The sequence below is a fragment of the Podarcis pityusensis genome (assembly GCF_964106645.2).
Source record: "Podarcis pityusensis genome assembly, chromosome: 5".
Classification (NCBI taxonomy): domain Eukaryota; kingdom Metazoa; phylum Chordata; class Lepidosauria; order Squamata; family Lacertidae; genus Podarcis; species Podarcis pityusensis.
The window spans coordinates 72,179,311-72,195,561 of record NC_138032.1 but is presented as its reverse complement, the minus strand read 5'-3'; the positions used below and the strand labels follow the sequence as shown (position 1 = coordinate 72,195,561).

General features: G+C 38.0%; 1 protein-coding gene across 1 annotated transcript; it reads right to left on the bottom strand.

Moving 5' to 3' along the window:
* Positions 1–6,599: 6,599 nt before the first annotated feature.
* On the bottom strand, positions 6,600–14,835 carry DNAJC12 (DnaJ heat shock protein family (Hsp40) member C12). Its single transcript, XM_081006325.1, has 5 exons — positions 14,585–14,835; positions 12,797–12,875; positions 10,272–10,411; positions 9,874–10,072; positions 6,600–8,424 (listed from the first exon to the last, which is right to left on the bottom strand). The coding sequence occupies exons 1-5, from the start codon at positions 14,660–14,662 to the stop codon at positions 8,330–8,332; spliced, it is 591 nt and encodes a 196-aa protein (XP_080862451.1). The 5' UTR covers positions 14,663–14,835; the 3' UTR covers positions 6,600–8,329.
* Positions 14,836–16,251: the final 1,416 nt, after the last annotated feature.

The following is a 16,251-nucleotide window of genomic DNA, read 5'->3' as shown; positions in this document are numbered from 1 at the left end:
AAGATATGGCCTCAGGAGCATCTGTTTCTGTTCTAGACAAAATTTTTGAAAAATTGGAAGCTTTGGACAAGAAAGTAGATGCGCAATCAGCAAAGATTGACAAAAACACAGAATGTCTAAATAAATTAACTACACAAGTGGCACAGAATGCACAAGCAATTGGACAGTTAACGGAGGCCTCAACAGAAAATCGGAAATTGGCTGAGGACACCAGACAAAAATTAGAAGATTTAGAGCAAGAGGTAAGACCACTCACTAAACAAGTTGGGGAACATCAGATTTATCTCTCCATGATAGAACTGCGAAATCGTGAGAATAACTTAAGGATTAGATCACTACAAGAGGCAGAAGAAGGACATCTAACTGAGTTTTTGACCAAAGAATTCTCCAAGTTCTGGAATTTGGAAGAAAAGGACTTTAAAATTGTGTCAGCTTTCAGACTTGGAAGATTCATAAAGAAGGAGAGGCCCAGAGACTGTTTGATAACATTGAGATCAAAGGAGGAAAGGGATAAGATCTTGGGACTACATTTCGTAAAATCACTGGAGGTTTTGGATAGAAGAATTGAAATTTATAAAGATATCCCAAGACTACTGCTGGATCTTAGAGCCGCCTATTCTGAACTTGTTAAACTACTAAGGAGCAACGCAATTCCATTCAGGTGGGAATTTCCCCAAGGAATATCTTTTACCTTTAGAGGGAGAAAGGTTAAAATAAGAACACCGGAAGAGAGAGACAAATTTCTGTCTACACACGGAGAGGACCTTCAAAAAGGAACTGAACTACCTTCTGGGCCTGAGGCAACGCCAGTACCAACATCAGCATCTGTGGAACCTGAAGATCCTGAGAACAAGATACCACCCCTTGAAAAATAACCAGATAGTTCAGGATGTCTCTGCAACTCTTGAGCTGGAACATTAATGGTTGTAACATTCCGGAAAAAAGGAAGAAAATATTTCATATACTAAAAAAAGAACAATTGGACATTATTTGTTTACAAGAAACACATGTGACGAGGCTCCACAGAAAAGTGTTAATAAATAAAAGATTGGGCCAGGAATTTGTATCGTCGGACAAAGTTAAGAAGAGAGGCGTGGTGATATATGCAAAAGAGAGCCTGTCACCTAAATTCCTATTTAAAGATGAACATGGAAGAATTTTGGCTATTGAGATACAATATCAAGGAGAGAAGCTGCTGATATTAGGAATCTATGCACCTAATGAAGGGAAATCGGAATTTTACAAGAAGTTGCAGGAGACAATGCTGGACTATCTGGACTACAACAACATCATAATGATGGGAGATATGAATGGGGTCGTATCAACTAACATGGACAAGTCACAAAGTCAAAATGTTACAAAAGACGGCAGACTACCTAAAACCTTTTTTGAAATGACTGACAACATGGATTTGATTGACATTTGGAGGATAAAGAACCCACTAGGAAGAGAGGGAACATTCTTTTCTGAAGCCCAACTGACCTGGACAAGAATCGACCAAATATGGATTTCTAGAGGCCTGGCACCTAAGGTCAGAAAAGTGGAAATCTGCCCAAAGACCTGCTCCGACCATAATGCAGTAAAGATGGATATGACACTATTACCAACTGGATCCTTTAGATGGAAGATGAATGACAACTTGTTTAGAGATCAGGAAATTACCAAGAAGGCCCAAAAAGTTTTGAAGGACTATTTTGAGATAAACATGAATAATATGGTGGAAAAAAGAATAATCTGGGACGCAAGCAAAGCTGTAATGAGGGGATTCTTGATACAACAGAATGCAGTAAAGAAAAGAACACAAAATGAGAAAAAAGATAAGATCTTGGATAAAATAAAAGAATTAGAGAAGAAATTAAGAGTGAATCCGAAGTCACAGCCAACTCTGAGAGAAATTAAACTTTATCAAACGCAATATTCTAAATTGATAAATCAGGAAATTGAATGGAAGGTTAAATTAATGAAACAAAAAACGTTTGAGTCGGCGAATAAATGTGGAAAACTGCTAGCTTGGCAGTTGAAGAGAAGACAAAGATTAAATACTGTTACGAACTTAGAGGTTGATGGAAAAAACATCCAGAATCCAGTGGACATTAGAAAGTGTTTCCAGAGATATTTCAAAAAATTATACACCCAAGGGCCGCAAGATGATATTGAGATTAAACAATTTTTGGCAAAAAACGGACTATCTAAATTGTCACAAGAAAATAGGACAATCCTGAATTCTAAAATAACACAACAGGAGATCGAACAAGCCATCCAGAACATGCAACTTGGCAAATCTCCAGGACCAGATGGGCTGACCTCCAAGTACTATAAGACATTAAAAGACTATTTGATACAACCTTTGATGGAGGTCAGCAATGAAATTATGGAGGGGAAGAGGGCACCGGAGTCGTGGAAGGAAGCGTTTATCACATTAATACCAAAGTCGGAAGCTGAAAAGACACAACTCAAGAACTACCGTCCCATCTCTCTTTTAAATGTGGATTACAAAATATTTGCAGACATTTTGGCAAATAGATTTAAAAAAGTTTTAAATGAAGTAATTCATAAGGACCAGGCCGGCTTTCTCCCAGGAAGACATCTGTTTGCTAATACAAGGAACATTATTGACATTTTGGAACTTTTGCAAACAGACATAAATACAAAAGCAGTTTTAATTTTTATAGACGCGGAGAAGGCCTTTGACAATATCTCCTGGAAATTTATGATGGGAAATTTAAGAGAGATGGGAGTGGGACGGGGTTTTGAGAATGGGATTGAGGCGATATATTCAGAACAGAAAGCTAAACTGATAGTTAATAATGTGGTTACAGAAGAGTTTAAAATTGAAAAAGGGACACGACAAGGTTGCCCTATTTCCCCTTTGTTATTTATTTCGGTTCTGGAAGTGCTATTGAACATGATTAGAGGGGATCGGTTGGTGGAAGGAATTCAGGTCGGTCAGAAACAATATAAATTAAAAGCTTTTGCAGATGACCTGGTTTTGACCTTGCAGAAGCCAGAGCCCAGTACGAAAAGAGTATTACAACTGATTAATGATTTTGGTCGGGTGGCTGGATTTAAACTAAATAAACAGAAAACTAAGGTTTTGGGGAAAAATTTGACTGTTACAGAGTCAGAACGGTTTCAGAATGAGACGGAACTTAATGTGGTTAAAAAAGTAAAATACCTAGGGGTAAACATAACAGCAAAAAATCTAAGTCTATTTAAGGACAATTATGAAAAATGCTGGACAGAAATTAAGAGAGACTTAGATAGTTGGTCAAAATTGAAACTTTCTTTGTTAGGCCGAATTGCTGCTATCAAGATGAATGTATTGCCAAGGATGTTGTTTTTATTTCAAACACTTCAGGTTTTGGATAAAACGGAGTGCTTTCAGAAGTGGCAGAGAGACATTTCTAAGTTTGTCTGGCAGGGCAAAAAGCCCAGAATTAAGTTTAAGATATTAACCGATGCAAAACAAAGAGGGGGCTTTGCCCTGCCAGACCTAAAGTTGTATTATGAAGCCGCAGCGTTCTGCTGGCTAAAAGACTGGCTACTTCTTGAGGACACTGATGTGTTGGATTTGGAAGGGTTTAACAATGCTTTTGGATGGCATGCATATTTATGGTATGACAAGGTTAAAGCAAACAAGGCCTTTAAGAACCATATTGTCAGAAAATCGTTGTTTAATGTCTGGACAAAATATAAAGACTTGCTGGAAAATAAAACACCAAGGTGGCTTTCACCTTTGGAAGCCAAGGCCCGAAAAAGACCCAATATGGAGGCTAAATGGCCAAAATATTGGGAAATACTAGAAAAGGATGGAGACAATTGGAAATTGCAGAGTTTGGAGAAAATGAAAGACAAAGTGCGAGATTGGTTACATTACGCTCAGATTAAAGAAGTTTTTAAAAATGATAAGAAACTAGGGTTCCAGGTGGAGAAATCGAAATTAGAAACAGAATTGTTAGAACCAAAGATTAAGGTACTTTCAAGGATGTATAACTTGCTGTTGAAATGGAATACACAAGACGAAACGGTTAAATCGGCTATGATAAGGTGGGCACAGGATATTGGGCATAATATCATGTTTGAGGACTGGGAGAGGTTGTGGAGCAATGGATTGAAATTTACTGCATGTAATGCTCTGAAAGAAAATGTAATGAAAATGATTTATAGATGGTATATGACCCCAGTCAAACTTGCCAAAATTTACCACCTGTCTGATAATAAGTGTTGGAAATGCAAGGAGTGTGAGGGAACGTTCTTCCACCTCTGGTGGACTTGCCCTAAAGTGAAGGCGTTCTGGGAAATGATTTATAATGAACTGAAAAAGGTATTCAAATATACCTTCACTAAGAAACCAGAGGCTTTCCTTTTGGGTATTGTCGGCCAAGGGGTGGCAAAGAAGGACCAGACATTTTTTATGTATGCAACAACAGCAGCAAGGATACTTCTCGCAAAACATTGGAAAACTCAAGATCTACCCACACTGGAAGAATGGCAGATACAACTGATAGACTACATGGAACTGGCTGAAATGACCGGCAGAATCCGTGACCTGGGAGAAGAGAGGATTGAGGAGGACTGGAAGAAATTTAAGAACTATTTACAAAAGTATTGTAATTTGAGTGAATGCTAAATAAGATGCTAGATCAAAATAACTGAGCACCACTAAATTTAGAAGTTTTTTTAAGAAAACAAGTAAAACTGTGAAATTTAGCTCCCTCTGAGAATTATAAGATTATGAAATATAGAAGGGATATAAGAACTTAAATAAGATGATAAATTGCTGACAAAATGTTATAACGATGAAAGTGGGAGCGGGAGATGTGAGGAAGTCCAAAGAAAATGTGAAAATATGTTAAGATCAATGTTATATTGCTTATTATGTTTATTTCTATTCTAAAACCTAATAAATTGCTTTAAAAAAAAATAAATATTGTCACACACCACTCCAAATCTCCAAGCAGTGCAAGATTCCAGGGGGTTCCGGGTGCCTTATTCAGGATTCATGTTTCCATTTGGAAATGAGGCACAGCAGAGACTGTTGTGCCTTTATGATATGTGATTTACTTACATATATACACAACCTGAGCCTAGAATGGAGGGGTTCACAGCCTAGAAGAGTATTGTTTCTCCCATAGCTGCAGCCCTGGATTCAAACAGAAATCAAGCATTGTGCTCTGCCTCTGCCTTTTCCATCCTGCCATCTTTCCCTCATAGGGAACTCAAATCTGACTTTGTTCTAACTATCTAAGAGCTAGAGAAGGGGAACCAACTCATATACCATTGGCACAAAGCCCCCCTCTCCTTACTTTCTTAATATCACCTTTCCCTTGTTTTCTTAATGGCTCATCATCCCAGGCAATTACCTCATCAGGAAACTAGCCTGGCTTGTATTTCAACCCTTGCTGAATCCAGGAGTTCAGGACGCTTGATTAAATTCAAGCACTTACTGGATCCAGGAATGTAGGGGGCTGGCACCCCGAGCTCATAACAGTATGGTCTGGGACTGGGTTATTTCACTGAACAAATCTTCCTATATGATTTTATTCGCCCACTGTCATCCAAGTTGGTGACTATTACCACATCTTGTGATAGGCAATTCCTTTTGTCGGTTCTGAATCTTCCAACAAGCAGCTTCATTGGATGGCTGTGGGTTTTAGTATTATCAGAGGAGGGCAAGAGAAAGAGAACCCTCTTTATTCACTTATTCCATCATGCCCAATTTTATACACCTCTGTCATGCCCCACCCTTGCTCACCATTTTTCTAAGCTAAAAAGTTCCAACCTTTCATAATAGAGGAGTTGCACAAGATCTACCCACACTGGAGGAATGGCAGATGAAAATGATGGACTATATGGAATTGGCGGAAATGACTGGCAGAATCCGAGACCAGGGAGAAGAGTCGGTGGAAGAAGATTGGAAGAAATTTAAAGACTACTTACAGAAATATTGTAAAATTAATGAATGTTAGAATGATGACGGATTGAAGTTAAGCGGTTTCTAGCGGTAATGGTATAAAAATATGGAAAAATTGGTTTTTAATATGTAAAAATTTAATGTTATAATTTATCAAGATTAAAGATTAGGATTAAAAAGGAGGGAAAGGAATTGCTGGATTAACATACTGAATTGGAATACAAAAGAGGGAGGTATGAGGAGGTCCGGGAAACAAGTAAATGTAAAAGAAGTGAAGAAAAGATGGAATTGTTTTTAACTGTTTTTTCTTTTTTGTATTTTGTATTTTTCTTTTTTATTGTTAATTTTCTTATTAATGTGATTTTTCTGCTTTTGAAATTTTAATAAATATTATTTAAAAAAAAAAAACATAATAGAGGAGTTCCTCCATTCTCTTAATCCCGGCTAAAGTGAATCACCCAGGCAGAGGCCGATTTGGTTTCTGGAGATACTAGAAAAATAATTTCTTTAGCCGCTCAAACAAATAGATCTAAAATATCCTCAAAACTTGGAAAATGCTCCCTGACTATATGATATTTTTTCCTGTAGAATTGTCTGCTTTCCCACAGTACTTCTCTGTCTTGTGATTTACTCAAATGGTTAAACAGAGAGAAGGGGGAAAATAAAACAAAAAGGAATAGGCAACTTTTATACTCAACTTCAAAATAATTTATTCATATAAAGGCAACAGAACATACAAGAAAAGAAACAGATCAGACTACACATCACCTTTTATGTTCGATGCAAGATGTCAATACAGTTTTAATAATATACAATAGGCTATGGTTCAGGCACACAAAACCATTTCAAGCTGAAATTTTAAATGACTGACAATGGGCTGGTGCCACGCTAAACTCACATATACAAATAGCTTTGCTTTCTGCATCCCATAAGATTGGTACCAGGCACAGGTCTTTCTTTTTAAAGGAAGGGTCTGGTGCTTACAGCTTCAAATAAGTGCTTAACATGTTGACGTTGTGTCTGGTAGAAATTCCCAAAGCAGAGCTTCTGGTGCAAGGAAGGGAAATATTCAGTGCCCACGTGCCTGCACTGCTGGTTGAATGATTTCAGTGAACATTGTAGAGAGGAAGGTGAGCACAGAAAACTATATTACATGCACCCCCAAACTCGGCCCTCCAGATGTTTTGGGACTATAATTCCCATCATCCCTGACAACTGGTCCTGTTAGCTAGGGAGCTGTAGTCCCAAAACATCTGGAGGTCCAAGTTTGGGGATGCCTGCTATACTACATGTGAGTCCACGGAAGAGCAAGAACAAAACATCTGAAAAATAACATATAGCTGCATATAAGACAGATCAGTCTTCAACTGTTAACTATGAGTTACAATTATTTTTTTATATACTGTAGTGCCATCAATGTACTGTACATGATGTTTACAGAGTATTACAAGCAAAGAAAGAAAGAAAGAAAGAAAGAAAGAAAGAAAGAGGCAGGTAACAGCTACAACAAACTTCCGTTCTAAATTTTGGCAATGAGGAAGCAAATGAGGGAAAGGAAAATATGTGTTACATTGGAGAAAAATTTAAAGATAGCTCCGTCAGTAGAGTATGAGACTCTTAATCTCAGGATTGTGGGTTCGAGCATGAAGATTTATGCCCACACTGGGCATAAAGATTCCTGCATTGCAGGGGGGTGGACTAGATGACCCTTGAGCTCCCTTGCAACTCTACAATTCTATTATTCTATGTTAGGCTATCCAAATTAACATGTAGTTTGTCCCTCAGACGATAGGACAACAAGAACTAAATATGAGTAGATGCTGTTTTTTATGTGGGAGATAAAGACTCAAAGGGTTATATTCCAGGAAAGGTGGGTTTTGAAATGATACTGAGTGGTAGCATGAGAAAGTTAATTGGGAGAGAGAGGGAACCAGGTATCAACAGCTGGTGGCAAGAGAAAATAGGAAGAATACAGGATACCTTTGGTTGGCTGAGTGTGGTAAAGTTAAAGGGCTAAAGGCTGTTTGAAGGAAGATAGCAGGAAAATAGGGCAGAAAGATATAAGGGATCAAGGATGTTGAGCAACATGTGCTTTTCCCAGCTGTTCAATAATGATAGGAAACAGCTCACATATACATTAAGTTTGAATGTTGGAAAAAACAGTTAACTGTATTCACATATTACTTATGCTAATAATGAATAAAAGGAAAGTACCTGCCAACATTTAAAAAAAAACAAAAAACCAAGCAACTATACATGGTATTTTGCATGGGAAATTGTGGCATCAATAGTACAAAACTACCTAGTTAAATAATATTCAAAGACACTTCTTTATGAACATATGCAAAATACTGAAATGGTGAACACGGTGTTCAACATATATTTGGTCTTCTGCATGGTATTTGGTCTTTTGCTTCATATTTCATAGTTTCTAAACTTCCGCAAGAGTTCAGATGGGGTGTCACCAGACCAGCGAAAGCGCAAATGCCAACAGTTTGGATCGGAAAATCCTGTAAGGGGGTGGGGGAAATTGAGAGAGAGAGAGAGAGAGAGAGAGAGAGAGAAGAATCAGCTAGTAGAGAGGAAATGGTACTTTGGGTTTATAAAGTAAAACTCCTTTAATACAAAAACCACCAACTCCTTGCTTATCCATTCATTTAGGAAAGGCCAAAAACTGTAGATGAAGCTTAGGTAACTTGGTGGAGGGGGGTGCATTCAAGCTGTGCACACAACTAAACCTAGTCCTGGGTTGGCTCAGTACCATGCGCACACGCACAATAATAAGAAACCAGCATCACAATGTATCCCAAAGAGAACCTGCATAGTAAAGCCACTTTGAGGTTTAAGGAGCAACGCTTGCCAAATTGTTGGGTTTCTTTGTCCATACACTGGTGCCTCGCAAGACGAAATTAATCCGTTATCCGTTCCGCGAGTGTCTTCGTCTAGCGGTTTTTTCGTCTTGCGAAGCAACCCTATTAGCGGATTAGCGCTATTAGCGGTTTAGCGGCTATTAAAGGCTTATCGGCTTATCGGCTTAGCTGCTAAAAGGCTATTAGCGGCTTAGCAGCTTAGAAAAAGGGGGGGGAAAGCAAAAAAAAAATCTCAAGACTCGCAAGACATTTTCGTCTTGCGAAGCAAGCCCATAGGGAAATTCGTCCTGCGAAGCAACTCAAAAACGGAAAACCCTTTCGTCTAGCGGGTTTTCCGTCTTGCGAGGCATTCGTCTTGCGGGGCACCACTGTACATATATTTTGGGCCAGTAAATCAGCAGCACTGGCTCCCACTCTCCCTAGGATTAGTATCCCCAATCTTTATGGTACTTTATCTCTCCCACCAGCTGTCCTTCAGAGATAAAGGTTTGAGGAAGTTTCCTGCCCTTCATATTCTGCACCTAGTTCATCCACGCATGCACATCACTTGATTTCTCAGCATTTGTTACTGTACTGTTAACAAAAGCTATTCTGCTCTTCTTCAAAATCATCTGAAAATTCCATCTGAATGTGTGGCCTGCTACACTGTGTTTGAGATGATAGGGAAGCTCCATCTGTGATGTTTGACCTGCAATCTCACACTCACACACGACATTAGCACTGGATCCTGCAGTCTTCAAGGGACACTCATGCACATGTGAACTAGCCCCAGCTGAAACATGAGAGGTATGAAGCGCAGCACTCAGAAAGACATGTGCAGCATGATGCCCTATATGGACTACACCATCTGAACACCCTACAATTTCTTGGGTGTGCTATGTAGGAGATTCAAATGAGCTGTGCACAGGTGCCATGCAGCTTGAAGGGGTCAGGTACACCAAGAAGTATACCTGATATTCATGCAAACCCACATGAGGACAAACCCCACTCCTGAGAATAAAAGAAGGCTGCATATTTCACTTATCTGGTGCCAGCCCCAATTATCTGGATTTTTTTCTGTGTCTAGCACTGGTACCGCAAACTATTTACCTGGGGAATCAGGGCTCTTTGGTGACAGCAGCTTCCCAGTAGTGGGGTCAAAGTCTTCTAGCCCCTTTTGGTCATCCAACAGTTCATGATTGTTGTTTTCAGATTTCTGGGGGAAATTGTCAGCCATCTTATCATTAAGATTTAAATCGGGAGCTTCCAGCATTGGCTCTTTTTTGCCTCTGACAGCCCAGTGCATTGACTAGACAAAAAACAAACAAATCAGTGGCATTTGTGAGTTGTAAAACAGCTACACATGCTTGCTCAAGGATGAATGGTATCCTCACTGATTCCCATTCCCCTTGCTGAACAATGCTAGCTAGCAGAGAACTTCCCCACCCACAGAATGGCCTCTTTCTTTCTATTCCCCAATAATTATAGATGCATAAACCAAAACTAACAGTTTTGACTGAGTTGCTCAGAGCCTCCCACTGCTGGAACGGGATGGTAATCTTGCTTCTCCGCCAGTAATCATAGCGAGATCGGCTCTCTTCATTGGTAAGGATTTCTTTAGCTTGCTGTAGCTTCTGAAAATTCTCTACTACAAATCAGAGACAGAAGAAAGTCTTATGAAAATTTTACTGAAATGTATGCGTTGCTTTTTCTGCTTTTAATTATTTTATGTGTAAATGACTTTCAGTCAGTGATTTAGAAGGCAATAAATAAATTAATTGCAATAATAATAACAATAATCCTTTGTTGGAGATCACCCAGTGTGAAAGATATATCCACTGTCAATATTTTGCAGAAGGGATTCAAGTGCATTATAAAAATGTAGGTTTGTACTGTACAGTTAAAAATTATTAAAGCACGCTGTCTCCTTAGCATGACAAATTCACTTATTCTTTTTTTAAAAAATCAGACTTATTGCAGTTTGGGAAGTGACAGGAGACATATATTGACAGGTGTGGAATGATTATAGGAAAGCGTTCAAACACCCCAAAAGCAAATCAGAACAAATGCTCAATAAATATAGTCTAACCCTCCACAAAAGCATTGCACAAGCAAATCAGGATGAATACCCAATAAATAGGTCACCTGGAGGAACCCTTAGTTTGATTTTGAATATTTCAAATGCAATCACGATGACTAAAAAAGAATTAGTCATCAAAGGCAACCAGGTATATACAAGTGAAACAGAACAAATAGTTCCAAGAGCATCATGGGAGCAGTGATATGCACATATTAGGTCTACTACAAAACAAAAACTTCCCGATCATATTAGGGTGATCTCATTTTTTCCAGTGGATATAAAAGTTTCCATACTATAATAGAAACACAAGTCCGCATCCTTAGTAACCATCTGTGTAAAGGTTATGGAGATTTATATTTTATCTATGAGTCACCTTTCTATTATATGATCGTTATTATTATATTCATTTATGCCAGTTTACTATACTAGATAGATCTTTTGAAAGGCACTGAATTAAAATGCTAACAGGGACTGGCAAACACAAACAAAACGTCATACAGTTTAGTTTTCCAGTTATGTTTCTCCCCCACCCCTGATTGGCAAGCTGATAATTCTTCTACAGGAAGCAATTTAGATAAAAGGGACAAGGCAGTTAGTATTTTAACATCTAGTCATGACGTAAATCATATGAAAAATAAATATACATTCACTAGACCCATAAACATGATTTTTTTTTTGTATGTGGAAAACCTACTACTCCTCATTCTTATTTGCATAATATACAATTTTGTCATTTGCCCCTGATTTTTTAACTACATATTACATGGAAATGTGTGTTAGCAGTGACCCAACACCATTTTAGAAAATCTCTTTGGAAAGAGATTTTGAGTGATTAAGTGGGAAGGCAGGTACTCTACCTTATTTTTACTCCAAAATGTCCCTTCTGGCAACATTTCCTCCATGAGGTTCAAAATATGTTTCACTTGGGGACAATTTGGTGTGGATAAACAGTGGGCATGAAAGGGGTTAACCACATTTAACACAAACACCATCCCATTACCCCCTTTCCACATTTTAGTTATTCCCAAGTTATTACTCTGCACAGGTCCAGAAACAATGCACTGCCAAATATAATTTTAATATTTAAAACAAAGGGTTATATCCAACTAAGTCCTACTGAGCTTAGACCCCTTGGAATTAATGAATCTAAATGAGTCACACCTACAACTTCAATGGGTCCACTATGTGTAGGATTAACATTGGATAAAACCTAAAATGTGTAAAAAATTATTGAAATGCAAATAAATCTATACAATATTAAACACCCTGAGTTTGCATAGTCTCTTATAACTATTTCTTGTTCAAAACATAAGTGCACATGTTAACAGGGTTGCAACTTCATAAAGCCGCATCTGTTTGCTTAATGGTTTTCTTTAGCTGTAGATCATTTGGAGAAAGAAAGCTGGGCTGTGATTTGTTTCAAAAAAGGGAAGTGAAGCATTTGATTTTGTAAGCCACCCTATTAAACCTACGTTGCCAAACAACTGCACTAAAGAATAGAGTAGCTATGATTTTCCTCCAGAATCAATGTTTGTATAAGCATTAGGGCAATATAGTTCAACTTGCTGCTGAAAAGGAAGTGTGCCACACAAATAAAAATAAAACAAAGTGTGCTGCATATATATAAATAGGGCAAAGTATTAGGCAGGAAATTGAGGATACTTGTGCCTTCTTCTCTCGTAGCCAGTGCCAGCAAGTGACAAGGCTGGGCATTTGCTATGGCCCAGATATTTGTAGAGCCTGAGGGTGAACTTCCACAGCAGGCTTACCAGTCTCACCTTTCACAAGAAGGCAGGAAAGGGAGCATGTTTTGGAATTTTTGATTTATGCCCCACTCCTTTGTCAGGGTTAGGGCTAGGGTGTGTTTGGCCAACGGCTCTCAAAATCCTGAATCCACTGTTCTGTGTAACGTCACCTGTTTCATTTTGAGAGAGAAAAGGAAAAAACACATACCAGCTTGAGGGTTTCCAGGATGCTTGTCAGGATGACATTCGAGGGCTCGAACCTTAAATTCTGAAATAATTTGTTCAACCTAGACAAACAATTGAAGAATGGATGGAACTTGTTTTCTTATGAAAAATATACCTATGGACTTGTTTCTTACACAAGTATGTGTGTGGCACCATGTGTAAAACTCATGGATTTGTATTATCCATTTTACTGAATGTAAGATTTACTAAACTGGCAATTGGTATTCACAGTGAAACAGCCACTTACACCATCTTTACCTGATACAGGCAGCAGTGCATATGGGAATATATTTGTTTTCCCTTACAAATACCTGCGTCAAGCAACTCTTCTTTTGCTATAGGTTGACACTAGAGCCTCAGTACACAGCAAAATAGTCTATGCATGTGTTCATGCACCATTTATTCCACAGAAGATCCATGGAAGTCAAGGTCAGATTTCCTTGGAAATAGTCTCCACCAACGTTGGGATATACGGGAGCAGTCCACTATATGTGTAAATATGGTAAATTAATCCCAAAGCTGTTTGAGTGCAAAACATTTTCCATATATCTAGATTTCTTTAATTCTAAAACATACATAGGTTCTGTTGAAAATTGCAGACTCACACAATACCACGGCTGTCAGCAATCTCTTGTGTCTACTGCTCATGGTTTGTAATGTGAAACATCTCTGTCTCCCTAACATAAATCACTTTTGTGCAGTGGATCAGCTTTCAAAGCCAGCAGACAGCTTTTTCATAAAATGTTATTTCTGTTTACTTCACTTAGGATGCTACCCACTTGTTGTGGTTCAAAATGACTATCCTATTGACACAGCTTTTCATTACAAAAATCAACCACGCTGACTTTTCATGCAGGCAAAATCTAGTGGCCCCTTGCTGGAAGCCATCTCAGCAAACCTTTAGCGGGTGGGCAGAAGGCAGATCTGAATCTACTGGTAGATCTCTTGGTGGTTTGCAGATCAGAAAGGATTTGCAACTCTAAACTTGTTTAACAATAGCAGCAATAAAATTATCTCCCCTCTTCCTTCTTCAACTACTGAGGTGAAGAAAGTTTGTGGTAACTGAGAGTGGATTTTTGCCTGAAACAGTTCCATTCCTCTCTGGTACTCAAAGCAAATTTCTGGGCTCAGCATTCTTTTAGTCTGTGCTTTTTTCACCTCACTTTGCTTGGTGGATCTCTAAGTTCTAGTAAAATGCAAGTGAAATCCACAAGCCCAAAATGTGCACACTCACGGTAACTTTTTATTTACTGTGAGAAGGGATATTATCTTTTCAAAGTCAGCAAGGATTACATCAACATAGATCTTTTTAAACAGAACAACTGTAACTACATTCTGTGCCATTGTAACCTCAAACAATCTACTGAGGCTTTGGATATTAACTGGACTATTTAAGTTAACACAGGACAACTAGAGAATGCAGAGAATTCCTTAGGTATATACCAATTAAAAGGTTATTCAAGTGCTGTTCCGATAATTGTATTCCTTCACTGCAAAATGAAAAAATTCAAACTATTCTATTGAAACAAAGCTGTGTGAACAGTTAATTGTGTTCAACAGCTTAATGTTGCATAGGTCAAAAAAACTGAACTGGGGGAGAAAAACAGATCAACTGCTAAAAATATGTACAGAAAACATGGGGAAATTAGGGAAGAACAGAAACAGCACATATACACCAAATCAAACCAATTAACAAAGAAAGAACATTTTTTTAAAAAAATTGTAATGAACTAAGGAGGAGAATAGTAAAATCATAATTAACTAGTCTTACTGTAGACAATTCATCACAGCCTAGCAAGCTGTAAAAATCTTCCATGTCCTCCAGTCTGCAGTTCAAAATTGCATCCATCTGCTTCAATCTGGCAAGCGCTTTCCCACTTTCTGAAAACAGAGACACAAAAAGCTTAAATGCGTCTTTTAACCAGTTCAGAGCTATTTAAAGTGATTAGAGAGAAACCGATAGGTGCAGTGATGCTGAAGCTTCTCTACAGATGGTTTTATACACTGAGATGTCACCCGAGACTCTGTAAGCACACCCTCGAATGAGCCTGCTCTTATTGGTGGAAGCGAATTCTGATCACAGTTTACAATTGCAAAGCTCTCTGGGATTTGTAGTTTACAGAGTGGGGAGGGGGGAATCCAGCTTTATTATTCATGTTTCCACCTGTAAAGAGTTTAACTTTTTAATGGTTGTTTTGAAACAGTTAAAATTGCTTTTAGTTTAATATTTTGGCCACGGGTATGTGCTTAATTTGGGGGTTGTTGTTTGTTTTATATTGTTTTGCTGCTGATTTGTTAGCCACCTTGAGTTTCTTTGGAAAACTAGGCATGATAGGAATTTTTAAAATAAAGAGGGAAGTTTCAGAGCATAAGAAATATTTTTTGCCATAATCTTAGTTTTGGAAATTAACAGTTTTGATATAAACTGTAATTCCTGATTAAATTTGATTTGATAAGGCATTGTTGCGATTCGTTCACATTTATTTGTTTTAATAGGTATTATAACAGTTATTTAATGGAGCTACAAAGTATGTTCCTTCTCACTTGTGAGAATAAGAAAATCAAATCCAGACAATTTAGAACTATATATTTAAAAAGAATTTATAAAGGGCACATAACACAATTTAAAAGATGATGCAACAAATAACAGCGAGGAATAAGTGCCAACATCTAAATGGATTCTTGCCATTAGTTTGCCTATGTAGTTGCAAAACACTGTGTACAAGTCTGTTTGCCCAATCTTTTTACAAGTGAGAGTACTAGCATGACGTGCAGGATGATGAAATCTAATATTTGAAGTTCTGACAGATGTGGGTATTATGTTTTCCCCAGCTTCATTTATTTTTTTTAAAAACCTCCTGTGCTTAAAGTTCTGGTTTACAGAGTAACATCCACAAATACAGTAATAAGGAACAGACCAACCTAACTTTAGTCTAGTTTGCAGTGGGCAAGGTAACATCCCTGAATGGCCTAGATTTCTGTATTGATTTGAAAGAAGAATTAGAAGGTGGAGTTTACTCTCACTGAAAGCCATACACTGCAATTAATTAATTAATGACACTGCTGTCATTAATATCTATCACCAGTTATAGTATAATAGGACCAGTTCAGCCAGCTTGTTGGAAAATGCTTCATTGATTTAGTTCATCATGTACCAAAATAACTGTCCCACAGTTAATCACAAGGCCTTGGGCAAATATTTATGCACTGAACCCTATATACAGAAAAACAGTATATAGGTGTCTCATACTGGTCACCAGCTATAGTGTGGATCATCAAAGAAGCAGAACAGGATGGAGTCCCTACCATTCAAAAGCACCACATTTACAACAGAGGAAACCCTTCAAATTCTTGTAGAGGACGAAGTTGCAGTTCTTCCCACAGGACATAATCAACCTATGCAATTTGCTACCGCAAGGTGTTGCTACCAATTTGGAT